This window comes from Manis javanica, chromosome 11, assembly GCF_040802235.1.
Source record: "Manis javanica isolate MJ-LG chromosome 11, MJ_LKY, whole genome shotgun sequence".
NCBI classification, from domain to species: Eukaryota; Metazoa; Chordata; class Mammalia; order Pholidota; family Manidae; genus Manis; species Manis javanica.
In genome coordinates this window covers 104,047,315-104,075,148 of record NC_133166.1, presented here as the reverse complement: position 1 = coordinate 104,075,148, position 27,834 = coordinate 104,047,315, and the positions used below count along the sequence as shown (strand labels likewise).

The 27,834-nt window shown below is 49.7% G+C and overlaps 1 protein-coding gene and 3 long non-coding RNA genes across 4 annotated transcripts in view; 2 read left to right on the top strand and 2 right to left on the bottom strand.

Annotated features, from left to right (window-relative positions):
- Positions 1–27,834, top strand: part of LOC108409946 (uncharacterized) — a 117,091-nt gene that overhangs the window by 6,542 nt on the left and 82,715 nt on the right. The window lies entirely within an intron of this gene.
- On the top strand, positions 7,961–11,723 carry BTG2 (BTG anti-proliferation factor 2). The gene is made up of 2 exons (XM_017680756.3): positions 7,961–8,232; positions 9,281–11,723. The coding sequence occupies exons 1-2, from the start codon at positions 8,079–8,081 to the stop codon at positions 9,613–9,615; spliced, it is 489 nt and encodes a 162-aa protein (XP_017536245.1). The 5' UTR covers positions 7,961–8,078; the 3' UTR covers positions 9,616–11,723.
- On the bottom strand, positions 17,064–20,935 carry LOC140844508 (uncharacterized). The gene is made up of 2 exons (XR_012122940.1): positions 20,304–20,935; positions 17,064–17,327 (listed from the first exon to the last, which is right to left on the bottom strand). It is a non-coding gene; the product is annotated as an uncharacterized lncRNA (long non-coding RNA).
- On the bottom strand, positions 24,905–27,677 carry LOC140844506 (uncharacterized). Its single transcript, XR_012122938.1, has 3 exons — positions 27,563–27,677; positions 26,514–26,673; positions 24,905–26,135 (listed from the first exon to the last, which is right to left on the bottom strand). It is a non-coding gene; the product is annotated as an uncharacterized lncRNA (long non-coding RNA).

The window sequence follows — 27,834 nt, the reverse complement described above, 5'->3', positions numbered from 1 at the left end:
TATACAATTACATGAGCAACATTGTGGTTACTAAAGTCCCATCATTATCAAGTCCCCACGACATACCACATTACAGTCACTGTCCATCAGCATAGAAAGATGCTGTAGAGTCACTACTTGTCTTCTCTGTGTTTACAGCCTTCCCCATGCCCCCCACTGCTACATTCTGTGGGCTAATCATAATGCTCCTTTTCCCTTCCCACCCATCCTCCCCAGTCCCTTTCCCTTTGGCAACTGTTAGTCCATTCTTGGGTTCTGTGAGTCTGCTGCTATTTTGTTCCTTCAGTTTTGCTTCGTTGTTACACTCCACATATGAGTGAAATCATTTGGTACTTGTCTTTCTCCACCTGGCTTATTTCACTGAGCATAATACCCTCTAGCTCCATCCAGGTTGCTGCAAATGGTAGGATTTGTTTTCTTCTTATGGCTGAATAATATTCCATTGTGTATATGTACCACATCTTCTTTATCCATTCATCTACTGATGGACACTTAGGTTGCTTCCATTTCTTGGCTACTGTAAATAGTGCTGTGATAAACAAAGGGGTGTATATGTCTTTTTCAAACTGGGCTCCTGTGTTCTTAGCGTAAATTCCTAGGAGTGGAATTCCTGAGTCAAATGGTATTTCTATTTTGAGTTTTTTGAGGAACCTCCATACTGCTTTCCACAATGGTTGAACTACTTTACATTCCCACCAGCAGTGTAGGAGGGTTCCCCTTTCTCCACATCCTCACCAGCATTTGTTATTGTTTGTCTTTTGGATGGTGGCCATCCTAACTGGTGTGAGGTGATAGCTCATTGTGGTTTTAATTTGCATTTCTCTGATGATTAGTGATGTGGAGCATCCTTTCATGTGCCTGTTGGCCATCTGAATTTCTTCTTTGGAGAATTGACTGTTCAGATCCTCTTCCCATTTCCTAATCAGGTTATTTGCTTTTTGTTTGTTGAGGTGTGTGAGCTCTTGGTATATTTTGGATATCAACCCCATATCGGATTTGTCATTTATGAATATATTCTCGCATAATCTACAATGCCTTTTTGTTCTACTAATGGTGTCCTTTTGCTGTATAGAAGCTTTTAAATTTGTTATAGTCCCACTTGTTCATTTTTGCTTTTGTTTCCCTTGCCCATGGAGAGATGTTCATGAAGAAGTTGCTCATGTTTATATTCAAGAGAGTTTTGCCTATATTTTCTTCTAAGAGTTTTATGGTTTCATGACTTACATTCAGGTCTTTGATCCATTTCAAGTTTACTTTTGTGTATGGGGTTAGACAGTAATCCAGTTTCATTCTCCTACATGTAGCTGTCCAGTTTTGCCAACACCAGCTGTTGAAGAGACTTGTCATTTCCCCATTGTCTGTCCATGGCTTCTTTACCATATATTAATTGACCATATGTGCTTGGATTAATATCTGGACTCTCTATTCTGTTCTACTGGTCTGTGGCTCTGTTCTTGTGCCAGCACCAAATTGTCTTGGTTACTGTGGCTTTGCAGTAGAGCTTGACGTTGGGAAGCAAGGATCCCCCTGCTTTATTCTTCCTTCTTGGGATTGCTATGGCTATTTGGGGTCTTTTGTGGTTCCAAATGAATTTTAGAACTATTTGTTCCAGTTCATTGAAGAATGCTATTGGTATTTTGATAGAGATTGCACTGACTCTGTAGATTGCTTTGGGCAGGATGGCCATTTTGACAATATTAATTCTTCCTACCCAAGAGGATGGGACGAATTTCCATTTATTAGTGTCCTCTTTAATTTCTCATAAGAGTGTCTTGTAGTTTTCTGGGTATAGATCTTTCACTTCCTTGGTTAGGTTTATTCCTAGGTATTTTATTCTTTTTGATGCAATTGTGAATGAAATTGTTTTCCTGATTTATCTCTGCTAGTTCATCCATGCAACAGATTTTTGTGTATTAATTTTGTATCCTGCAACTTTGCTGAATTCAGATATTAGTTCTAGTAGTTTTGGAGTGGATTCTTTAGGGTTTTTTTTTATGTACAGTATCATGTCATCTGCAAACAGTGACAGTTTGGCTTCTTCCTTACCAATCTGGATGCCTTTTATTTCTTTGTGTTGTCTCATTGCCATGGCTAGGACCTCCAGTACTATGTTGAATTCTAGTTCTTGATTGGACAAAAAAATTGTAGCCGGGGCTCAGTTGTAAAGTTAGGGTTAGAGATGATGGTTTGAGATTTATTCTGTGTCAGGAAATGCTAATTCAAATGCCTCCAGGGTCAAGGCAGGTAATGTAAATGAGGACTAAATGAAAATTTTAAAGACCCATGTATGTCCATATTAAATGGTAGCCACTACTTGGCCTGAGTAGGGAGGTTATAGAGAGGAGTGGGGACTGTGGCAAAATGGAGGACACACTCCTGGTCTTGGATGCCAGTCATTACTAAGCAGGAATGTGGGGCCAGTGTTAACAGATACTCTGGGTTTTAAAGAGAAATCAGAATTCTAGGTTTTTAAAAAATATGACACTTCCTAACAGTTAAATGTTGACAACAAATTTTTTCAAATACTTCAACACTATGAATGCCAAGCAATATATATCTGTGGTCAGCTGGGCCTGGTAGGCTTCCAACTTAAGACTTCTGAGCTACACAGATGGGCTCAGGAGAGGGAGCTGAGCAGACGGAGAAGGAATCCAGGGGCTGTGCTGTGGAGAACCACGACCTTCCCAGGCTCCCAAGCTTGCCTGTATGTGAGCCTGGGACTTAGAGAAGCCCTGATTTTTTAGCCACAGGGTGTCTGGTGGGCTCCCAGGCTGGTGGCAGCCACCTGCCATGGCTGTTTCTGGTCATTAGCTGGAAATCGTGTGGGCTGCTGCCAAAGTTCTGATACTTCCCAGGGTAGATGCCACTTTGGGGAGGAACCTGTGGCCTTCACCCGACTGCCCTCTGTGGCCGTTCTCTTAGCTCGCCATCATCCGCCCTGCACCTCAGAGTGTCTAAGTCCTGGCTGGAGCAGGCGTCTTGTGTAACACACGTTAGATACTCACTTCCTATCAAGAAGTTATTCTGTTGCCTAATTTAGGTGCTTTTTGTACAACAATCTTCTTTCTGCCTCTGTCTGCAGAGCAGGTGGCGGAATGGGCTACTTTTTAGATTGTAAACTCTTCTCCAGCCCTCAGCAGTCCTTAGGGACTTGAAAGTTGTTGTGACCTGGAGATGAGAAAGCCCTTTGCATATTTATATTTTACCAAGGCTCCCTTCAGTCCAGATGGGTGGCTTTCCACATACCCTCAACCCGAATCAGCTTTGCATTATCTATTTCAGTCCCTGTTTTCAGTTCAGTCTGGGGTGGGGGAAGGGGTTTAAAGACATGAAATTTTAAAATAGCTAACGTCCCCACTTTTCTTACAGTCTTCATTAGCAGGTTTTAGGGACAGTGTAATTTTCTTCTGTCTTTGATTCCCAGTAACTCCCAGACTGGCTGGCCTGGAGCTGATCTTAAAAGGTACAACTTTGTGAGAGGATAGTAGGGAACCCCAAGAGATGTCCTGGACGTTACCCAACACTGCTTGCAAAGAGCTATAAATATATTTGGCAGTATTTCCACCCTGATTAGGAAGTGGTGAAGAGACCTCTGGTCCTCCCTGGGTGATGTTTCTTATCAGCTCTGGGCAGCAGAGCAAGGTTGTCACCAATGAAGTCTGAAAAGAGGGAAGATCAAATTAGCATCTATACCAGCCACATTCAGACATACCTGCCAAAATGTATGCTCCCTGCCAAAACACCCACACTTCACAAAATCACATTCTTCAATATATACTATTATAAGTGCATGTTAACATCAGCAAACACATATCCACAAGCATCCCTGTTATCCACAAGCATCAGAACATACACACATTTAAGTATGTACACACACTCAAATACACACACACAGACACAGGTGCACACAAACAAACTCACACAGACAGCATGCTGCGCTGTGTAGGAGTGAGCTGATGTCATCCTCCCGGAATATCTCAGCCCAGCCTCTGCCTACCAATCGGCTTTATTCACCTCAGGTTTCTACGTGTGTGTGGTCAGGAAACTGGGAGGTAACCTTGGCAACCAAGCCAAGGCCCTGCAGACCCAGTGGATGCTGGGAAAGATAAGAGGCACATACCTCGATCTGGTTGCTCCCCTTTGGGGAGTGGAGAGCAAGGCGCAGGTGATGACCCCAGAGACAAGGCCCGTCTGGGTGGGATCTGGTCTGAGAAGGGCAGTTTGGGATGCTGTGGGTCAGTCTAGAGTGGGACCCACAGGTGGGCCATGCAAGTGTGTGAGATGGGCTTCCACGACCAGGGAAGCCCGTGGGGTCAGAGTCACATGGCACAGTAGTTGTTTCTGGTCCAGATGAGGCACAGAGTGAGGTCCACCCACCCCTGCCCACTTGGTAGTGGCTGGAACCACAGGTCGGTACAGTGCATCAGAGCATGAAATGTTCAAATTCAACTCTTGCAGGGAGGGGAAGAGATGGATGAGGAGGAAGCAGATCGGGAAGAAGAGATGGGACAGGGAGGGACGTGCTGTCATCCTGATGCGCAACCTGCCCCTTGGTTGAGCCCAGAAATGGAGGCCGCGGGTAACAAGTCAAGGGAAGAAGTGAGATCTGGACTTCTGAGCCTCTAAGGGTCCTGGTCTCAGCAGCTTAAGGGAAGTTTTAGGAAATCTCGAAGATAACCTGGGCTAACGTACATGGCTTCATAGGAAACTGAGAATTCAAGTCCTGAGTTGGGCACCATTACACTGTATAGTGACTTGGGAGCTTAGAACGTGGGATAAATTAAGGTTCCTCTCCCTAGGCTGGTGTGGAGAGAGAAAAGAGGATGAGAACGTAGGGGGAGTGCCTTTTAGTTCTTATGGATGATTGATGCCCCTACAAAGTGCAGGAGCTCAGCAGCGGAGCTGAGGCTAGGACACACCTGGGTCATTGCAAGGGAGGGATAAGACCTCCTCTCCCACAAAAGCAGACTGTTTGCACCCAATCCATTGCATCATCTGGAATAATAGCTCTGAGGGACCATGTGGGACCATGAGTCATTGTAACAACACTGCAAGGAATCCATGGGCTAATGAAAAGTGCACACTGTTTGAAGTCAGCAGATCTGGTCCCAGTCCTGGCTCTATTGAGAACTACCTGTGTGACCTTGTGGGTGATATCAAATTCCACACAGGGACTGAGTTCTATTTCCTAAGGCAAAAACAAAAACAAAAACAATGCTGTCTGTCAAAAGACTTTTTTTCTTCAATTCTTGACTAAAGCAAGGCCCGGAACACCAGACCCCTGTCAATGACACACCCAAGAAGATGGCATTTCATATTGAGGTGTGGAACCACCCTGTCCACCTGTCTATGCCTTGACTTGTTTCCTTGGCCTCTTTGGTGGTTGACCTCAGTCAGTTCTGGTCTTGCTGACACCTGGCCTCTGGTTTAATGCATTCTAGGTCATTTTATTTCTAGTCCCAGCCTTGTTTCCTGTAACAAAGCATTTCTTTCTCAACCAGCAGAGTTAAGAGTCTTATCTGGCTTGATCTGGCTTTGGGGAAGAGCCAGTGAAGAGGCCATATAAGAGATGTGTTCACTGATGGACAGTGACTTCAGTCGGGTATAGGGAGACTTGATAATATGGGTGAATATAGTAACCACAATGTTTTTTGTGTGAAACCTTTATAAGAGTGCATATCAATGATACCTTAATAAAAAAAAAAGATGTATGCAATGTCAAAATACTAGATTTGATGAACTACATGAAGCAGTGGGGAAGACTTTTTGAAATCTGAGCTGTCCTAGAAATGTAGAACATATGTAGCCTGTAACATATGTAGTATAGTAACCTGTTTTCAAGCAGCTTGCAAACTGTCATTGAGACAAGATGTCAGCCTCTAAAAAGATGAGTAAAAATACTGAACAATAGATTATAAATGCCAAATGAGTGGTATGGATAACATTAACTCCCTAGTGGGAGAACAGTCAGTACAGGTTTTCACAGTGGTAGAACAAATGTAAGCTGTGCTTTCAGAAGTGTGGGGACTGGGAGAGGTTGGAAGATGCAGTGAGGTATATCCGGAGACGATGGTGTGAGCTACAGTCCAGCGGGGCCAGGCACGTTCAGGCATACAGGGAATGGGGACCATGCTGCGAGACAGGGATGGAGATCAGAGCGAAGTGGTGAGGGTTCTGGGCTGCAGGGCTGCTCTCATGTTGAGAGAACAGTGAGGAGAGTAACCCTGGAGCACAAGGTGGTAGAAAACTAAAAAGGTTTATGGGGCCAAATTATGAAAAGTCTGAACTGTTAGGCAGATGCCATAGACAAGTGGGGGTGGGGTGTCTCAGAATGATCTGAGCCAAAGAAGAGCAAGCGAACGCAGAACTTTTGGAAGGGGGCTCTCCTAACAGTGGGAAGGGATTTGGGGACGGGATGTGACAGAGTCCACTGCAATCCTCAGGGAGGAAGCAGCAACAGGCCTTGGGACTGGGTCTGTCTGAGGAGCCGAGTACAAGGAGAAGCTGCAAGTGAGTCTGGGTTTCCTGGGTGAGTGACTGCGAAAGTGATGGTGTCTCCAACAGGCACGGATATCAGGAAGGGAGCTGGCTTTGGAGAAGACACTGGGCTTAGGTGGACACTGAGGGGGTGGCTGGACGTCCAAGGGGAGGGTAGAGCAGGTGGCAGGAGGAGCAGGAGGAGAGGACAAGGGGTCAGACTGTGCAGGTGGGAAAGTCAGTTGTAAAAAGTAAACGTTAAAATGGACAACACGAGTCGGATCTCTCAGAGGCAGGAAGTGGAGAGGAGAGGGACATAGAGAAGGCCAAGGCCAGGAGGGGATCAGGGCACACACAGCCCTGCGGAGGAGCCAGAGAAGCCTGGGTGTGTGCTAAGGAAAAGGGGGGGAGCCTGCCTCCAGAAAGAGGTCAGCAGGGCCCAGAGTTCAAGGAAAATAAGAATTTACAGAGGCCATTGGGTTTGAAGCATTTAACAAGTATGTGTGGGCACCTCTGTGTACCAGCCCCTGGATGCTGGCTGGAAGTTACCGCTGTCAGGAGGCAGCTCCCAAGCGCCTGCGATGGGTGCTGGTCGCGAGCAGGGTGCGGCATATGCAACAGGGTGACTGAAGCTGGATTCACGCCCCCAGGAGCCCGTCTGTGAAAGCTTCAGGTCACAAGGAGGAAGAATAAGGGAGGCCTGGGGAAGAGGAGACCGAGGGGGAAGAGGGCGTGGATGGACACGTGCGCAGTTGAGACCATGTCGCTTATTCAAAAATGTTGGCATTTAAAGGAAAGAGAGAACTAGAAAAACAACTTGAGAGGACAGAAAAGGCCTGCAACACTCCCCCGACCCCTACCCTACAAAGAGGTGAGATTCGGATGTTTCTAGGCAAGAGAAAAGCCACTGATGTACAGGAGGAGCGGAGCTTGCTGGGCGAGGTGGGCTTACTGTGGAAGTAAACCCAAGACTTAGGCCCGCGTCTCCGCAGAGCCAAGAGGAACCCACTGCTAGTTAAGAAACACGGCAAAGCAGTAACAACTGGTGACAACGCGTCCGGATGAGTGGTTCAGACAGTGTGTGGCTGGAAAATGTGAGCGTCAGAAAAGGGGACCGCCTGGGAGAAGCGAAGGCTTCCTGGAGGAGGTGGCCTTTGACCTGTCTTGAAGGATGGGCGGAGAGGAGAGGCCGGGGCATTCCCAGCCCGGAGCCCCCTGGCCACCGCTCGCCTCCGCCGAAGCCTCGGCCCATGCCCAGCTCCTCGCTCTCCTGCCTCCGCCGTCTCGTCAGCCCGGCTCGGGTTCCCAGAACTGACGTCAGCGGGCGATGACCTCAGCGCAGAGGAGGGGGCGGCTGTGCTGTGTTTTGGGGGGGGGGGGGGCGGCCGCCAGGCCACGCCCCCATCCGCTGGCGGTGGCCAATGGACGATGATGCCGGCTTCCCCGCCTCTCGGAACAGTATGAAAGGCGCGTCCCAGGCGCAGCCCGGGCAGATCCCGAGCTGCTGCTAAAGGAGTCAGTTGTTCAGTTGGAGAGCTCTCACTTCTCTCCGCCGCCGCTGCGTCCCGAGCCCCGGACCCCGGACCCCGAGCCCGCACGACATGAGCCAGGCCTGCTGGACCGGGAAGAGAACAGACATGCTCCCGGAGATCGCCGCTGCCGTGGGCTTCCTCTCCAGCCTCCTGAGGACCCGGGGCTGCGTGAGCGAGCAGAGGCTTAAGGTTTTCAGCGGGGCCCTCCAGGAGGCACTAACAGGTGAGCCCACGCCGAGGGCCCTGGCGCGCGTCGAGCCCCGCCTCCTGGGCTCGGGCCCCCTCCCCCCGGGGAGTCTGTCTTGCCCTCCTAGAGCAGAGGTGCCCGCGCGAGCAGCACGGGACTCAGTTTCCTCCCAGCCCCGGGGCGGTCCTGCATTCCGTGGGTCATGCCTCCCCTTCCCGGCCCCACGCTCTGGATCCGTGCTGGCCTGGCTGGGAGCGGACCCTCCACACTGTCGCGGGCGCAGACCCTTGCCCTGGAGTGCGATCCCTGGTCCCCGGCTTATGCCCCGGAAGAGGGGTACTTGCGGGTCTCAGTGTGGGCGCATCCTCCTCACTAGACCCTAGATCCTCCAGCGACGCTGCGGACGACAAAGCCCGGCTGGCCACGGGTTTCTTACGGGGCAAGAAGGCAAGGTTGAGCCTTCTCAACAACCCAGGAGGCTCAGCCGTGGTGGTTCTGGCTGTGCCAGCTGCGCTGTGCCTGGGCCGGCTGTTGACTCACTTGAAGTTGGATTCCGGACCCTGTTTCCATTCTCAGGTCCCCCGTCTCCATCTGCACATGGCGCCGGGAGAGCCTAGTGGGGAGTGACTGTGCTCTAGAGGCACTTGGGTGTGTGTGCATGGTGGGGAGACTGGAGGTTGACAGGAGATAAACAGCAGCGGGGAGAGACCTCCAGCTGTTCCTAATGGGCTGCCCACTGGCCCTGGGCAGTGATAGCAATCCTCAGCGTGCCCACACAGATCCTGTCTTATGAGGAACAACATGTTTCGTCACAACCCGGTTTTGACTCCTTTGGCCACTGCCAGTACACACACAACCCTGTCCTGGAAAGGGGATTCTTCCAGATCCCATAAAATTTGTCTCCAACAGGCACAAGACGGTTTCAGGAGAGTCTTGGAACTCCTGAGAAACCACCTTGCTTACTGAAAAAGCCCTGGGGCCTTTCCTCTCTTCCTATCCCTTCACCCCCAGGCCCCTTGTGGTAGGGTCCATGGTCACCCAGCTGCTCCACCCAGGGCATCTCCCCCTTGTCCTGTCTCCACAGAGCACTACAAACATCACTGGTTTCCTGAAAAGCCCTCCAAGGGCTCCGGCTACCGCTGCATCCGTATCAACCACAAGATGGACCCCATCATCAGCAAGGTAGCCAGTCAGATCGGACTCAGCCAGCCGCAGCTGCGCCGGCTGCTGCCCAGCGAGCTGACCCTGTGGGTGGACCCTTACGAGGTGTCCTATCGCATTGGGGAGGATGGCTCCATCTGCGTCCTGTACGAGGAGGCCCCAGTGGCCGCCTCCTATGGGCTCCTCACCTGCAAGAACCAAATGATGCTGGGCCGGAGCAGCCCCTCCAAGAACTACGTGATGGCGGTCTCCAGTTAGGTCGCTGCCGCCCCCACCCGGCTTGCTACTGTACTCAATCAGCCGTGACAACAGGCGACCGCATACCTCAACCTGGGGAACTGTATTTTAAATGAAGAGCTATTTATATATATATATTATATATATATATTATTTTTTTTAAGAAAAGAAGAGAAAAAAACAAAAGATTTTTTTTTAAGAAAAGTCCTTAAAGGGAGCTGCTTGCACGTGGCCTCCCCAGGTGCCTTTGCAGAGGACTGTTGTACACTTGAATCTGGGAACCAGTGGTCTGCCTTGGGAGGGGGAGTGGTCAGTGAGGGAGCCTGGCCAAGGTGAGGCAGGAGAAGCTTGGCTAGCACCCCAGGAAGGTATGAGAGGGAGCAAGCAAGGTTAGCAACTGTGAATGGGAGAGGTCAGGGTCTGCCCTGGGGGAGGAGACAGGCTGAGTGCCGACCTCTGACCCTCTTGCCCAGGGTACCTCCTGCATCCCTGGCCCCTCTCTTACTCAGGGGCATTCAAGCCTGGACTTAAATCATACTCTGGTGCCTAATCTCTTCTTTTTCTGATGAGATCCTGGACAGAGGTGAAAAGGCCTTTCCTGAATCTAAGCAGCTTTTTCTTGAAATCATGACTTATTTCTAATTCTATCCTCAGGGGCCTTTAGGTGTTGCTTCCCAGCCAGGAACCTATGCTTTTTGTTTTGTGGGGGTCAGGGCGTAAGGCAGGGGTTGGAAATTATTGGGATGGAAGGGTACTGTGCACAAAACCTTTGCTTATGTGCTGCTCTGTGTGTGTGTGTAATAACTTGGCAGTTTGCAGTGGAATTTTAGGACCCAGAGAATGTCCACTGAGGATTTTTTTTTGGCCAAAATCCTTCTTGTTTGGAACCACATCAAAGTCCTGCTGCTGCTGCCATTATCTGTTCAAGAGGCAGCTCCAAAGCCGCAGGGAACTCCAGGTCCTTTATTACACTGCCTGCCTATTAAAAGCACAACACTCCTCTCTAGCTCTCCCTGCGCCTCTCCCCTTCTGGCTGGGTGATGGAGCCATCCTATTTCCTAGGACAAGAGTTCTCAGTCACTGTGCAATAGAGCCTCCTGGGTCCCAGGAAGGTCTGGAGGAGAACTGGCTCACAGAACCTGGTGCCCTGGGGGGCTTAGAGAGCTATCCTTCTGTCCTTGGGACTGTGGCTGGCTGGTCAGCTAGCATGTTTCTTTGGCCGAGTGGGAGAATGCCCCACGTTCTGCACGACTACTTGGTATTCTTGTGGGGCTGACACTAAACGCTGGACCATGGGCATTATTTTTTCTCCCTGGTGCTCAGAGCACCCATGGGAGAGGTTGCTATCTCAGTACAATCCAAATTTGTCTATAGACTTGTGCAATGTTTACTGTTCTGGGTTAGAGAAAAATGGAAAATTACTCTGGGAAGAAATCCTCTTCCTTTGGTTTCTCAGTGACATCAGTAAGGGGTCCGCAGAAGGCCTGGAGTTTCCCAAACCTGAGTCACCTTAAGAAGGGCATAGCTGGAGCATCTGGTCAACCTGGCTGGCCTCCTGCCTTTGCCTCTTGGTGAGAAACCTCTCCCTCTACCCCGATGGCCCCCTCCCGAGATTTCTGAAGGACTCAGTTCTGACTCAAAGGTGCTATTTACCAAACTCTCTACCCATCCCTGCCAGTTCTGCCTCCTTTCAGCCCTCTAGATTCCAAGCTGCCTTCCCAAACCCTGCTTGCAGTCTTGATTGCTCTAAGTTTAACTTGGGGCCCGCGGACCTAAGAGCTCATTTTCTGGCCTGTGGGTTGAACCAAAGCTGTGAATCACTGCAGATTGTATTGTTGCATTTTGTCTGGAAACAGGCCCCTGCCTTTTTAGAAGCAGCCTCATGGTCTCATGCTTAGTCTTTTCTCTCTTTTTGATGTTCACTTAAAAAACAATAAAATGCCCAGAGCTGGACTGTTGAGCAGGCCTGTTTCTCCTATTAAGTAAAAATAATAACAGTACATTTGTAAGCTATTCTGACAGAAAAGACAAAGGTTACTAATTGTATAATAGTGTTTTTATATGGAAGAATGTACAGCTTTATGGACAAATGTACACTTTGTTACTTTAATAAAAATGTAGCAAATGAAGTCATGTGGTATAGAGAAGATAACATTCCCACATCACTAATTTGCATTTCCCTCGGGTCCAGTCCTTCCTATCTTACAGTATTTCTCCCCTGTTGCACTCAAAAGACCTGTAGTACGGGGCTGGTTTAAAAGGAAAATCTAGTTGAGTGGTGGGGCCATTTCAAGGACCCCCTGTTCCCTAGGAAGTAGCTCCATACACCCTCTGGCAATGGCATTTTCCAACTAAGCTGTGAAAATGCTGGTGGGACAGGGCCCTAGTCTCAGCATCCCCATCCAGCCAGGGCTCAGCTTCCACATCTTGCTCTTGCTTGGCCGTTCTTGCCGTGCTCACTTATTCACCCAGCAAGCGTGTGTTGTCAGGGACTGTGAGGCACGAAACATAAAAGATGATTAAGACTCAGACTGGGACAGTGAGCAGGGGACAGCCCCTTCCTGGGTTGGGACAGAATCGTTCAGAATTCCTGGTACAGGCTCTTGTCATCTCTGGAGCTGCCATTCGGCACCCACTCTTCTTACTAGGCAAGGGGGCTGGGTCTTAGGATCTGGGCGCTGGAGCCAGCATGTGACTCCAGGCTGATGCCACAGTTAGTTAAAAAGCAGCTACTTCTGACAGCAGACACTGAGAGCCAAAGGTTTGTTGCTGATCTGTAACTCCTGTTGACCTTGTTGTTAGGATCTATACAAGGAAATAAGGCCACCCTGACTCTAGGGCTCCGTCCCTAAGGTGCTGACACATGTGGCCCCATCCCCACCCCACTTGCTAGCTCAGCATTACTCCTGAGCTCGTAAGTACATTTTGACCTGAATTAGTTTTTTCTTGGCCATAGGTGGACTGTATTTAAAACTAAATTCTAAACATACTCATGAATAGTGATGCACCCCCCACCAACACACACTCCATTGCATACCTCCATGGCCCTCATCAATAAATACAGTTTTGACTTGGTGTCCCAGGTGAGATGTAGGTCAGGGAGGCTGAAAGGGTAGATGAGCTAAGAGATGAGGATGAGGAGAGCCAGCTCATCTGCATTGTAAATAAAATTGGTTATGGGGAACCACTTGTGTCAAGGAGATGTCATTTAAAATAATGCTCCCATTTTCATTTGTAACTTCTAACACAAATGTCCAAGGCATCCATTTGTAAGGCCCTCCTGTTTTGGATGTAAGGACAGGGTTAGGTTTGAATTTTTGCCCATCCTGGTGTGCTGTTGTTCAGTACAAAGTCAGATCTATCTTGTTTCCTAGTAAGCCCTACTCATGAAGGGTATATCTGTTTAGTAGAAAGCCTGAAATTCATGGAAAGTTGTCCGGAGGCTCTGGGGACATCATCACTCGCCTCTGTCTCCAAGCCCGGAAGCCCATGGCAGATTGATCTTGGGCTTGTTGTTGGCAGCTGGTAGACTCAATTTTACATGAGCGGGTTCTATAACCGAGCAGTGTGTTATTTATTTTAGATCTGACCCGTTTCGGTAGGGGTGAAGAGTACCCCTTGGCCAGCTGAGGGTGCAGGGGCTGTGGGCAGGAGCTGTGCAGGGAGTCAGGTGGTGGCGTTCATGTGTTCAGGGACTGGGCATTGGTCCTTTCTGCTCCCAGCCTTCCCACTTGGTAAGCTGCGAGCCTGGGAGACCTGTGCTCTGTCAGCTGTTTCTGGATGATAATGCACCTCCCCAGAGAGTGTAGACAAGACCCTGGGAGCTGAAGATTAAGAGCTCATCCTGGCTCCTGATAAGGAGCTTTGGGTGGGGGAGTCCTTGCTGCTGAGACAAACAAGCCCTGGGAGGAAGGAACCCATTTCTGTGAGTCTGGCATCTCCCATAGCAGCCTTTGGCAAGGAAAGACAGGACTCCTGGCTTCCAGGCCGGTATCAGCACCCAGCCCAACAAAGCGCCGTGCAGTGGGAAGAGTTCTGGGCTGAGAGAGAGGGTGTATGGGCTGTGGTCCCAGTTCTTCCTAACTGTCAGAAAGAATTTGGACAAGCCCCTCAATTTTCCTGTCTCAGAAATTAGGGGGTTGGAAAAACTGATCTCTGTTCCTTTCTTCAGCTTTTGATTCTAAATCATCTCCATTATCCTGGCATTCACTGGAGAGCAAATTAGCACAATTACTATCATTATTTTCAGTTAGTTGAACTGTAAGTTTATTTGGGCTGAGAAGTGGAATAAGAAGCAGTCATCTTCTGTTTGGATCAGACTCCTGCCTGATAAAGTTTCAGTTTCCAAGCACAGTGAGACAGTGCTGCAAAGTTAAGAGCTCGGGCTCTGGAGTCAGGCTGCCTGGGGGTCTAATCCCGGCTCCACTGCCTGCTGGTTATCCAGCCTGGGGCAAGTTACTTCACCAACCAGGCTTCCATTTTCCCATTTGTAATATAGAACTAAAGAATAGAGCCCATCTCAAAATGTATGAGGGTTAAACGAGATCCATAAACTACTTAGAATAGTGCTTTGCATATTTAAGTGCTCAGTAAATAAGAAATGTAGTTTTAAGAAGTTAACTTGTCTCTCCAAGGGCTGAGATGGTCCTGACATGAATAAGGACACTGACATTCTGATAACCGGAAGGAAACCGTTATTAAAGTAATAGTTCGCGCTGTGACTCCAATAAAAGTTGCAAGAAAAAACCAGCATCCAAGCAGCCTGTGGCCTCTCCCATAGAAAGATGATTTTCAATCCTTGGTTCAAAAATCTTCACAGTCCCCAAACCCTTCCTGGTGTCCTGTGTAGCCCATAGAGGGCCCCTGTAAGTACCTAGCGGACGAGGGAGTGAGTGAACCCATGTCTGACCTTGGTCATTCTTGCTGAAATGTGTGGGGTCCTTGCCAGACATCTGATCTCGCTGGCCACGGGGGCGGGGGGGGGAGCAGTTTTGGTTGGCTCCACGGCCTGCTTGGGGATTAATACCAAACTGGGCTACGTGCTCATTCATGCACAAAGTGGGTGGGGAAAGGGATGTTCCCAAAACAACTTTGCTTAACCTCCATTCTGCCCACTTGTGGAATCACACCCACATGCTCTCCCTTCCCAGAAGAGAGAGAAATGGGGAAACTGAGAAAGGCGAGCCTGATGAGCTCCGTAGAGTTCTGGATTTCTCTTTGCACCACTGCTTTGCAGAGCTGGCCAGAAAAAAATGTTTGAGCTAATTTGAGCGGCTTCCAGGGCTCTGGGTGAGTGTACCCCAGATGTGCAGCCAGTCCTTTCTCCTGCTTTGAGAAGAGCCTGGTTCTGTGGGCCTCCCCCAGCTCCGAGTCATTTTGTTTTCAGCTGAGGCCTGACTCTACCACTCCCCACCCCCATTCCCACAAACAAGGGCGGGCCTTGCTTCAACCCTTGTCCAGTAAACCTGACAGGCTGCCCAAAGCACATCAGATAAGAGGAGGTTATAGCTGGGCGGTTGGAGCAAGGGCTGCTTTGTTTACCAGCACAAGCAGGGAGGGGCCCTTTAAGGTGTGGTGGGCACCCAGCGAGCTGGGGTAAGGCCGGGCAGTCAGTGAATGAGGAAGGGTGAACAGAGGCTCTGGGAAGCTTGAAGAGGGGACTCAAGTGTTGTCTGATTGCTCTAGTCCGCTGTCATCCTGGGACACCAGATGTTATTTTTCAAGAGAAACTTCAAATGTAGACTTTAATTTAACATCTCTTTAAAGTCTAATGATGGCAACTAATTTCTAAAAAGTGTTAATTGCCGTTTTTTTAAAGTATGTATCTGCGTTTGCCCCCAGTTTGTGACCTATGCCCCTGGGACCACGGGCAACCTCAAATGGTGTCCTGGGACTGTAGCCTCAGGGCCTTTGCTCAAGGAATGCTCTGAGCCCCTCCTACCCACCCACTTTTGTCTGGTTAACTCTTGTCTCTCAAGATTCAGACTGTCTCTTCCAGGCAACTTTCCCGTCTGGGATATGTGTTATCATGATACTCAGTTTTTCCCCCATCCTAGCTCTTAAAACCCTGAATTGACAGCTAGAATGTAGGCCTTACCTGGGCTTGTATTTGGTGCTTAGGAGGTGTTTGTGAATATTGGTTGAATGAATGAATGAATGAATGAATGAATGAATGAATGTTAAAGTTGCCAAGACTTAGAGGCTAATAGATGAAAGGGATTTAGAGCAGGGGTGGAAGGAAACAAAGTAGACTTCAGTCTGGGCCTCCTGCAAGGGGGAGCCAACCTGTGATTGCACCTTCTTCAGAAAGTAATCCTCCCGCAGGCTCTTAGGTCTTTAAGTGCCTGCCATTGAAACGTAAATATCACTTAGAGAGGGGTGGACACACTTTAAATCCTAATGTGGGAGAACCTTAGTTATCAATTAACTCCCTAAATGGGTTTACCACCCAGAAGGTAATCACCTGGAGAAAAAGGCTGGGCTGCCCTCAGGAGGGAATTCTGCAGGAGAGAGAATAGACTCCACAGCTACTGAACCCTGACCTATCCACAGAAATCCTCCTTCCCAAAGTCTACTTGAGACCAGCTGCAGGGAAGTAGAAACAGCTCTGGACTTAAGAGCTGGGAAATAAGGGCTCTAGTTTCAGCTCTGACAGTAACTAGTAACAGGCGTCTTTGACATCTTCCACGAGTCCTTTCCCCTGTCTAAGCCTCAGTTCCCGCATCTATAAAATGACTCATTTTTGCTAAATCACCTCTCCCCATTCTATTTCCATTTCCAGAGGGAACAGGTAAACCTTTGATTCTTCTGTTCCATTCAGGCCAGCATATTATCCCACCCCTGTCCCGCTTGAAATAACAGCCTTCTACCTGTCTCAATTCCCGGCCTGGCCGGCAACATGGGACGGCCCCAGACTTCATGTTCAGCCTGCTGTTTCCCTCCTGCTGACATTCGCCATATCTAAGGTGGGAATACAAGGCTCTGCCTTCTTTCCAACCCGGAGCACCCTGTGCAGTGGCCTGACCATGCAAGACCCTTGCCCTCCTCTCTTTTGTCTGTGCCCCTGTCCTGTGGCCATGCCCATCCCCAAGTTCCTCTACTCTGCCCATTAGCATGGGCCAAAACTTACCTGCAAAACTACCCTGACATCCTTGCATTAGGCTGTGTGCACCCACTGTGCGCTGAACACCCGCCACCGCCAGGCCCTCTGCCTGGTGCCTTACTCTCCAGTAACCTCCACCAGCACACCGTGAGATAGCTACTTCAGGGTCACAGATGCAGAAAGCAGAGCAAGACCAGCTAGAGGGGAAGGTGTGGGAAACAGGTTTAAAACCTTGAGGTGTCTGTCTCCAGAGACTGCTTTCTCTTTTAGCCACCGCCTCTTCAGGATGCCTCCCCTGAAAATTCCACCTGTCCTCTTTAAAAACATTCTGTCTCAGGCCTCTTCAACATTGACACATAGAGTACAAAACTGCTCACACTTTTATGACGTATTTCTTACTCCAGATCCCATTCACAGTGTGTACACATCATTTATGACAGCTCACACTTTTACGACAGGTACCGTCAAAACATCTTCATGGATTGCTTTTGGTTGAGGTCTGGGGGCTTGGCCATCTCATGTCCCCTCTCCAGCTGCTGCCACCTGCGCCTCCACAGGAGGAGCCACTGTCTTCTGTTTCTTTTTACCCCCATATGCTGCCCACGACTCGGCACAGGACAGGCTCGCAGTGCTGTTGATTGGAAAGATACAGGTCGAATCAACTGTGGTGTGTCTGCAGGAGGCTGTGGGGCCAATGCCGTCTCCCCTCTTCCAGTCCTCCCACTCCGGACCTAAAGGTGCCTTATTTGGGAGGCTCCTATGACAGGGTGAGGGAGTCGTGGCAGCTGAGCCCCCTGCATGTATACAGTGTCCCACCCGTGCACACACGAGCAGACCCGTTCTTGCGTGCATGCTGAAGGTGGGGCTCCATTTGATCTCGGTTACATCTGTTACAGCCACAACTTGATCTAATAAGCAGTGAATAGATAGCTATGGATGCAGATCTAGATAATTACATTTGGAAGTAAATAGAAACTTATCTTTGGAATAAGCTTTCTCATAACATAAGCTGATGCATTGGTTAATGAGAGTTCTGTCTTCATGCCTGAACCATGGGTTTCAGTTTACATGGTCCAAAGAGAATCAGGCTCTCTGGCTGAGAGTGAGGAGGCCGTGGAAGAAAGGAGAGGGCCTTGTCCTATTTTTAGGAAGCTGGAGCCAGAGGGTGGCGATCCCTTTACTGCGGGGTAGGGGGTGGAGAGTGATGATGCATTGAGCAACTCAGCTCTTGGCTCTCAGCAGCTTGTGGGGGCCAAGGTGATTGCAGTTCAGCACATCAGCCGCTTCCCCAGCTCCTCACTGGCCCAGGCCTGTAAACCCGTTCTTCTCATGGGCAGAGCACCCCCTTGCCAGCTGCTTGCACCTCCAGGTGTTTCCTGTACTCTCTTTGTTTGCTGGCTGGGTGGCTGAGGGCGGGGTCAGGGAGTCTGTTTGGGCTTCCTATTAGCCAATGGCAGCCAGTGTTGGGGAGGCTGGGTGCCCCTGTATCTGGGGAGAACCGACCACAAGCAGCAGCTGCCTCCAGACACCTGCCTCACCGAGAGTGTGTAAACAATAATGGGCCCAGGAGGAAGAAGGCCTCCTCAGTAGAGCAGGGCACACAGGCTTCTGCTGGGTCAGACACTTCTGTAAGAAGTGTCCAGAAGCTCCCCACTCCAATTCTCCTTTCCCCAGGGGAAAGGGATGGGGTCAGGGCCTAAAGTGTGGGTCACCCTACCCCCTTAGGATGGGGCCTGGTAGCCCTGGACTCTAATCCCTAGATGGGTCAGCCTCCACCATCCACCTGCCATGGAGTGGGTGGTATTGCTTTTCAAGGCAATGGCCAAGAGTGGACAGAGAAAGCCTCCCTTCCCTTCCCCAGACTTCAAATGCCCACATATGCCACCTTCATCAGGCCTCTCCAGCCCCAGCCAGTTGGTGCAAAGACAAACGCTGGCTTGGGTTGCTCCCTGGCCGCTCTTCCCAGGAAGAAAGGGCAGTATTTGCGGCTCAGGGTTTCTCCTTCTCAGTTGAAATGATCCACTCATCTGGGTGATTATCTCATTTACGTCTCCCTGGCAGGCGGTGGGCTCCCAGGGCTGTCTGTTTTGATGCCACCCCCATTGTATCTCCAGGACTTGCCTAGGGCCTGGCATATAGTAGGTTCTCAGCAATATTATACATGCATGAATGGGAATGTTATCTCTTTAATCCTTTTCTGTCTGTCTGTCATGGACTAACAGGATAACACAATAATAAATAGCACTAACTAACACTCACCATGCATATAATCTCATTAAATCCTCAGAGTAACTCTATGGGTTACTATTACTCTTAGACTAGAGACGAAAAAAGTAAGGCTTGGGGAAGGTGAAGCAGATTACCTCTGGGTACACTGCTGGTAGGCAGCCGAGCCAGGCTCAAAGCCAGGACTGGCTGAATACGCAGAGAAAGAAAGAAAGAAAGGAAGGAAGGGAGGGAGGGAGGGAGGGAGGGAGGAAGGAAGGAAGGAAGGAAGGAAGGAAGGAAGGAAGGAAGGAAGGAAGGAAGGAAGGAAGGAAAGAAAGGAAAGGAAAGGAAGGAAGAAAGAAAGGAAGAAAGAAAGGAAGAAAGAAAGGAAGAAAGGAAAGAAAGAAAGAAAGAAAGAAAGAAAGAAAGAAAGAAAGAAAGAAAGAAAGAAAAGAAAGAAAAGAAAGAAAAGAAAGGAAGAACAGGAAGAAAGGAAGAAAGACAAGAAAGGAAGAAAGGAAGAAAGAAAGAAAGAAAGAAAGGAAAGAAGGAAGGAAGGAAGGAAGGAAGGAAGGAAGGAAGGAAGGAAGGAAGAAGAAAGGAAGAAAGGAAGAAAGGAAGAAAGGAAGAAAGGAAGAAAGAAAAGAAAGAAAGGAAGAAAGGAAGAAAGAAAGAAAGAAGGAAGGAAGGAAGGAAGGAAGGAAGGAAGGAAGGAAAGAAAGAAAGGAAAGGAAGGAAGGAAGGAAGGAAGGAAGGAAAGAAAGAAAGAAAGAAAGAAAGAAAGAAAGAAAGAAAGAAAGAAAGAAAGAAAGAAAGAAAAAAAAAGAAAGAAAGAAAGAAAGAAAGAAAAAAAAAAGAAAAAAAGAAAGAAAGAAAGAAAGAAAGAAAAAAAAAAAGAAAGAAAGAAAGAAAGAAAGAAAGAAAGAAAGAAAGAAAGAAAGAAAGAAAGAAAGAAAGAAAGAAAAGAAAGAAAGAAAGAAAAGAAAGAAAGAAAGAAAGAAAGAAAGAAAGAAAATTAAGGCTAAAATGGACCCAGGGTTTCTCCTCATTTTCCCTGTCACCCTTGTCTACACCGCGCCACGGTTCACGTTACAGATAGTCAACAAAAAGATGAGAAGTCTGGAATCTCAGTCTTATACATCTTTTATGGCCAAACTCAGACTGCCTCTCCTCTGTGAAATCCTTGCCATTTATTCTAGTCCTAGTGGTTTTATGAAAACCTTCAGAACTTTTATAGGAAGAGGTTTCTGCTCCCTCCTTCATGTATATGGTGTCTTTTTGTGTGTGTCTTCCATGGATATTTTTTGTTTATATGTATATTTCAACTTGAGCATAAGGCCCTAGGGATCACCTCTGATACTGCTTTGTATCCACCATAGAATTCGGATCTAAATAGTACCTGGGTATGAATCTGACAGCAAGAAGGACTGGTAGACCAGGTGTAGTCTAGATGCTTCAGTGTCCCCTGTCCCCTTCTTTCTCTCCTTTGCCCTTTGTCTCTATTTTCCAATAGAGATGGACCAGCCAGATGGATTGCTTCACCCTCCGCTGCCGATTTCCCAGCCCTGGTGCAAAACACAGGAACACCTTGTGTTCATTGTGACCCACTTCCTCTCTTCCTGGGGCCTGCTCAGGGTGGAGGCTTAGGCCTCAGTGGCTTCTCTTGTTTTCACAAAAGGAAAATAATCTCCTTGTCATAGTTACTGCTTCACCAATAGGCTTTTCCCATGGCACCTCCCAGGTGGAAAAAAAAAAATGGAACCCTGATTGTGTCCTAGGATGAGATTCATAGACACCCAGAGGGGCGGAACATGATGGAAAAGCACTTGTTAAGATTATAGTGTCATGTGAATATGAGGGATTGAAGGGGATCAATGCTGGCCTTGGCGTCCAGGGTCTGTATATGGGATCTAGCACAGGGCCAGTGGCACATGGCGACTTGAAAAACATTTTTATGGTCATGAGTTTTCTGCTTTCTGTCTGGCAGGCAGATGTGGGTGTCCTGGAGTAAGGGCCCTCTTTTGTCTAGAGATGGGTCCTTGTGAGAGGCACAGCGTTGAGGGAGGACAGAGACAAGTGAACGTGGTTTTTGTTATCAGGGTATTTCCAGTCCAAAGGAGGTGGTGGGATAATTATATGTGAGTGTACATAAAACACTGATGACATGGGACTAAATGCAAACTAATGGGATTATACAGAATGACACATTATACATAAGTAAGTGCTCCGATGGCTGTCATGCAAATGGAAATGATCAGAGATGGGTGAGGTCAGCTTCAGCAAGGATTGGGAAAGAGAAATGTTTTGAGAAATGCCTTTACCATCTTATGCCAGAGAGAAGAAACCCAAACCAGCTCTGAGCACAGGCACCTTGGCCAACACAAACACCAGAAGGTCAGGTGGGTGGGTGAAAGGGCAGGTGTGAAGCCAGGTAGGAGACCTGCAAGTTCTATTGCCTGTGTTTCCTGGGCAGCCACCACCCTGGGGCCACAGCTTGTGCCTTCTGCAGAAAGGGCAATGGGAGAATGCATGCCTATGGCAAAATCGTAAGTTTGCATATGCTACACCTTTTCTCTGCTTTAAGGCATAAGGAATGGTTCCCTTTTATTCTGAATTTGTTGAGATTTCTTAGCACCTTAACCTGGAGTCCCCACTAATCCTCCACATCAGGATGGGCTGATGTTGGAAGGCAGACTGAGAAGGGGGACAAAAATTGGAAATTAAGGAGACTGTGGGAGCAGGGCAGGGAGAGTCTCCACCCCGACCATGAAACAAGCCCTTGGCATTGCCCTAGACCTTTCTGGTCTCAATTGCCTCATAAAATTATAGATGTTAAGTACTTAAAAAACTTTCAAAGTACCATGCCCACTCTACCTTCTGGGAGGTATAGGTGTTGGGGAATTGAGAGTAAGCCTTATATTTGCACAGCGTGTCCTGTTTACAGAGCAGTGGGTTACACATCAGCTTATTCTCCACCATGCTGTGAGGTGGAGATGGCAGGTGACTTTACCTCCAACTTACAGAGAGGAAACTGGGTTTCAGACGGCCTAGATGGCTTGCCCAGAACTACACAAGCAGATGGAGCTGACTGTGGAAGCCAGTTGTCTGATTCCTGATCCACTCCGCTTAGCTGCTTAATATTTGGGGGTGTGCACAGATCATTTTCACAGGATTCCATTCTAGAACAACTCCAACTTTATTATTTAAGGGCAGAGTGCCCAGATCCCACTATTCTCCATTTGCTCCCAAGGCCTTGGATTTTCCATTTAACCCTATGTCTGAAGAGGTGAAACAATGCCTAGTCAAGGGGTTTCTGTGTCATGAAAGCCTGGAAGCACAAAGCCCCAAGCTGCTGCAGCCTACCATCATTGTCCCAGACCAGGGGCTCTCTTCCCAGGGCCCAGGCTTTGCACCGGGCTGGCCAGAAGCCGAACAGGAGCGCTGGGGCAGCGCCTCTCCAAAGGACGACAGATGGGCAGGCTGGCCCCAGCACCAGCCCTTTGAACAACCATTTTATTTTCCAACCAAACATGCAGCCTCAGTTCCCTTCTCCCCTCCCAGAGCCCCGGCAGACTCCCCCCACCCCCCATTCTGTCTCTGGGCTAGCTCTGAGGAGCCCAAGGGCTCTGGAAGGATGGGGGCTGCTCCCCTTTATGACTGGGAGATGATGAAAGGAGGCTTGTAACTGTTGCCATCTGTCTGGTGGGACGTCACCAGGGAGGGTCTTGCCCATTCACTCCTTCACGCATCGCTGGGCTCGGGCCTTTTGTCTGGTTGACTGGGGAGGGGGGCTGCTGTCAGGCAAAGGGAGGCCACTGGCTGGCGAGAGAAGCATATTCTTTGTGTTTGGACCAAACTTTCAGTGACTCACTAAGATAATCTGCATGAGGAAGCTGCCCAAGCCCCAAACCACTCAAGTGATTGACAACCTCCAGCCCTGTCCCCATTTTACACACCCCCACCTGCCCTTTGGCAGAACAGCTTCCGGGGTCTCAAGGGTGTGGGCCCAGCTCCTCCCAGGTGTGAGGAGCAGGAGAAGCTCTGGGATCCCTCTGTCCTCCTTCCTCATCCCCTTCCCAGGCCTAGACCTCTCACCCCTCCCTCTCACCCCCGCCAGCCCCTTACAGCTCTTCTCTTTTTGTTTGGTTTCTGTGGTCTGGCAGGCGGAGGGGCCAAAGCAGGAGAAAAGGCCCATTAGCTGCCCAGCAGCTGAGCAGGAAAAGAAAAGAGCTGAATGGAGGCCGTGGGGTTGGCAGCCCTCCAGCCCAGCTCCTGGTCTTTGCATAACCCACCCCCACCCCCAGGCAGGGGCTGGGGCATTCAGGAGCTAAGTCTCTGGAGCACGGGGAGGTTAGGCAGATGGTGTGCCCAAGGATCTGGGAAAGGGGCGCAGGGTGGGTGAGGATGTCGTGGGGGAGCAGGGAGGGTTGAGCAAGAGATCGGGGCTCAAGGAGTAAGAGAACGGGGACGGGAAGTGAAACAGAGATTACTCTCCAGGCCCCAGCAGTGCCCTGCTGACCCCCTTCCCTATACCAGCTTGTGGGGGGTGGGGATCTTAGCCTCCCCTTTCTGTCCTCAGCCCACCACTCCACACTGTCAAAATTTATGCCAACCCTGAGCAAGTTACATTTTGGAAACACACAACGATGCTGTGAAGGGTGGGGGAGCACCCCTCACTTCCCTTCCGGCACTTAGGGCTGCTCCAGATCAGTTCAGTGACAACCGAGACTGGGCGGATAGGTGGGAGGATTTTCTCTGGTTTCAGTTTTTTTCTTCTATTGTGGTAAAACTCACATAATATAAACCTGATCATTGGATCTGGTTTCGTTTTATATGGTGAGACCATATTGTGTCTGGTGGAAGTGCTAAGAAGGCAGGTAATTGGAGATCTTGCTCTTGGGGACACATGCTGCTTCAAAAGGCAACCCGTTCTAGTGTTTTTCCCTGACAGTAATGCGGGAAGGGCTACGCGTCAGACAGCAAGAGCCACACTGCCCGGCTTTGAATCCTGCTCAGCCATTTACTAGCTGTGACCATGGGGAAGTTCCTGAACTTCTCAACGCCTCAGTTTCTCATCTTCAAAATGAGGATAATAGAGTTCCCACTTACTAGTGTTGAGAAGATTAATGTATGTGACACAAGGGTACCTGGCTTTTAGGAAGCACACAGTAAATGTCATTAAATAGTATGATTATTACCATGACTGGATCCGGTGGCATTTATATAAGCTACACAATGGAAGCAGAGAAACAGGGAACTGGGTGGCAGCCAAAAGAGAAGGCGGCCAGGGTGTAGGTTTCCTTCCACCCTTTCTGCCATTTGCAAAGAGATGTGATTGGAAATACGGTGTTTGCTGTTTCTAAAAGAATAGCCCTGTTCGGGTAGCCACTTTCCTGCCTGCACTGCACGCCCTTCCCTCTTCACAGGCTCAGTCCCAGGGCCTCAGGGTCTGAGACCTTACAGCCCGACCCTTGCTTTGGGCCAGTTAGGACATTACCGTGAGCCCCATTTACTAATGCAATGACCAATTAATTCAAAGGACATGGGAGCTTGAGATTCGGTTCTGCTTCCTGGAGCTTTCCCACTCGCCTTTGCCTCTCCCAGGACCGCAAGGTCACAGGGCAAGAGACGGTCAGTGGTCACTGAGGGTCAACACTGCAAGACAGCGTCTTTGCTGGCCTGTCTTCCCTTCTTAGCCTGTTGGGCCGCAAACTGTGTGACGTGGGGTTTGTTTTTCACCTTCCAGCGGAGACGGTTGTCCCGTCAGCCGGTGTCGGGGGCCAGGGGCCAGGGCGAGGAGCCGATCCCAGCCCCGACTGCCAGAACCAGCCCAGCCCAGCCCAGCCAGGGTGCAGCCGCGGGGAGGAGGGACAGGTCAGGCTGCGGGGGTGACGGCAGGCAGGTGTCTGGTCCCGCCCTCCCGGATATGGACCGAGGGAAGAGGCCTCGGCCACCCACCCGCGTCTCCCTGTCCCCACAGAGCAGCTGGCTGGGGCCTTGAAACCTAACCAAAGGCTCTGGCAAATCGGCTTTCCGGCGATGCGCCCTCCGCCCACCCCTGGGGAGCCCCACCCTGGCAACAAGGCGCTGATTGGCTGGGCGGGGGGGCAGAGCGGGCCAATCAAAGCCCTCCCTGACCCTCGCGGTTTGGCAGAGAATTAAACCAGGGCGGCGGGGCCCGGGCCCGAGGTGGGTCCGGAGCGCGGAGGCCCGGCAGGTCGGCGGTGAGGGCCGAGGGAGGGGCCGAGGCGCCGGCTGCTGGGCCGGAGCCCTTCCCGTCCGCCGCCCGTGGCCGGAGGGCCTCGGGTCCCTAAAGCTGCCGCCCCCACCTCTCGGGCACCCGCGCAGCCCGGCTGGCCGCAGCGCCCGGCCTTGGCTTTCTGGAGCAGTTCTAGGGGTTCCAGGTTTCTGAACCCCCAGCCCTTCCCAGTCCTCTTTCCCCAGGTCAGCTCGGTTTGGGCATTTCTTTCCCCAAGTTTGTTATCCGGGCCCCCCTCGTTTCTTCATGGATTTCCGGGTGCATTACCCATCCGATAAAGCCGAGTTACCCCCACTCCGCCTCATTTTACTGACCTATTGGTACCAGCCTCACATCCTGTCAAAGAACAGAGTACACGTCTAGTGAGAACACAGATTGTAAGCTTTGTAAGAGAAATTACCTCGAATAACTTTGTTTCTGTACCCCAACATACTCAAACACGCATACAAAGGGCCTCGCAGGGCAGCATCAAGATCAAGACTAGAGACCGGCGACCAGGGTGTGATTCCCACCTCTGCCATTGACCGGCTGTGTGACCTTGAGCGGTTACTTAACCTTTCTGAACCTCATTTTTTTCCCATGAAAAATGCTGATGACAAGAACATCCACCTCCTAACATTACTGTGAAAAAAAAATGCCTGGCACATAACGCCTAAAATACAATATTATTTTAGGTATTGATAACAACGGAGTGAGTATTCCTTCCCTACATTTAATCTCAGCCCTCCATTCTTGATTTGGCTGCTATGGATAACTCTAGATTCAGGGGACATTCAAAATTCCCATCAGTAGAAACAAATGACTCAGACTAAAATTTAGTGTGGGCTCGGGGTCGCCAAGCCCAGCACAGGTCCCGCTGTAGCTTATGGGTTTAACCAGGGGGGCGGGGGATCTCTTGGGAAGACAGGATTCCTCTTTGCCCAAGCACTTTTCTTCAAATTCCTCCTTCTCAAAATTTTAGAACAGCAGCATCTGAGGATTGACAAAAAACCCCATTTTAATAGGATTTAACATGATCCTTTTTTCATGTACTGCCCCTCCCGATCTCTCCATATATCTACATTAACACCACGAGGGGATTGGAAGTTTCGCCCAAACCCCTCTCATGATGTCCTTTCTTATCACCCAGAGATTCATCTCTAATGCAGTCTTTGCCTCCCCCACCTCCCCAAATACACACTCTGGTATGTAGATTTTCTTCAGTGAGCACAGACTGGCAATTCAGTGCTGGCGGACCCCTGGCAGCCATCCCGTTCTATCACCTGCTGGGCCCTGTTGATGTCAGGAGTGGTCTTTGTTGATGTTTTGCATTGTTGAGAACAAGAGTGGTGATGTGTCTGGGGTACTCACCGGTCCTGGGTGGTGGGGACCAGGAGGGGGCAAGGAGCACACAGCCGTGGAAGATGGTTCAATGGGAAGCTAGTAGACCTGGGTGTTGTGTTGAGTCTACACCATCAGAGGCAAGTCCATCAAATATGGTAGGTCTCAATGACCTGATCTGTAAAATGGGCTGGATGATACCTGTCTCCTTACTGTATAGATATTTTAGGAAAAGAAATGAAGTCATACCATTGGAAGCACTTTATATTTAAAAAAAAGGTGTATGTCAGGGGGAGGTGGAGTAATGGGCTATCAAATCCATTTCATGCCACTTTTTTCATTGGGTCCAAAAGAATACGACCCAACAGGTGTTACTGAACACTTCTGATCCCAGTTCTGTGCTCACAGTTGTGGGTATATGGAGGAAGCATATGACATGATTCTACCTTTAAAAAATTTGCAATCTAACCAGGTTTCTCAACTATGAGAACACATGAAACATTGATGTGCGTTACTGAGTGTGGGTTTGTAACAATATTTATCCTATTCTACTCTGTCTTGCCAAGAAAGGACAGTTGGGTGACGTGATCGTGGAGCCAGTAGGTGGATGTGCCCCACGCAGCCCAGCACAAATCTGGCCTCTTAGGGCTCTTTTCTGTCTTCAGTGGGGCATGTGGTCTTACAAACCATCCTCGTCCGGTGCTCCTGAGTCATGGCCTGATGCCCTGTGGCCTGGGCTTGGGGAGATGCCAGCACCTTCACTGCGGCCACCTCTCCTGCTCACCTTTGATGCTGCCTTTCACCTGTGGTCATGCTGGCACCTGTTCTTGATGCTTCCTTCTATGCATTCTCCCACTGCCCCTGTTACAAAGGCCATCCCAGCTCTTGTAGCTGCAGCAGCCTCTCTGGGGTGGGCCCTGGCTGGGACAGTGGGGCTGCAGTTGTCACCACCCCGTGCTGAGCAAGAGGCCATCTCCCTTCCCCTTTCCACAAGAGAAGGAAAGGTGCCAGTGCGTCCCCTCTAACCTCTCAATTTGCCCCCCAGGCCAGGTAGACTAGAAAAGTTGCAGGGTACTCACCTCTCCCTGGCCCCAGCACAGAGGGTGGGGCTGCCTTTGGGATGCCCCCAGCCTTCAGGGTGTGGGGAGCTCCTCTGGGACTGGGTGGAGGCCCAGGTCTCCTGCTGCATGCTCAGCAGGCGATTCCAGCTCCACATTGCCAGGGCTGGGCGGGGTGACTTAGCTCCTTTTCTGTCTTGGGGATTGCCCAATAACTTTCAGCATGACTTCTGAGAAGGAATAGATCAGTGTAATTGCTCCCATCTTTGAAAATAAAAATAGGACAAGCCAAT

What these genes read in the sequence shown, in the direction of transcription:
- BTG2 (XM_017680756.3), top strand. Translation starts at nt 8,079, where the DNA reads ATGAGCCAGGCCTGCTGGACCGGGAAGAGAACAGACATGCTCCCGGAG. An exon ending in CCTCCAGGAGGCACTAACAG is followed by an intron (nt 8,233 to 9,280) that starts GTGAGCCCACGC and finishes CTGTCTCCACAG; the next exon opens with AGCACTACAAACATCACTGG.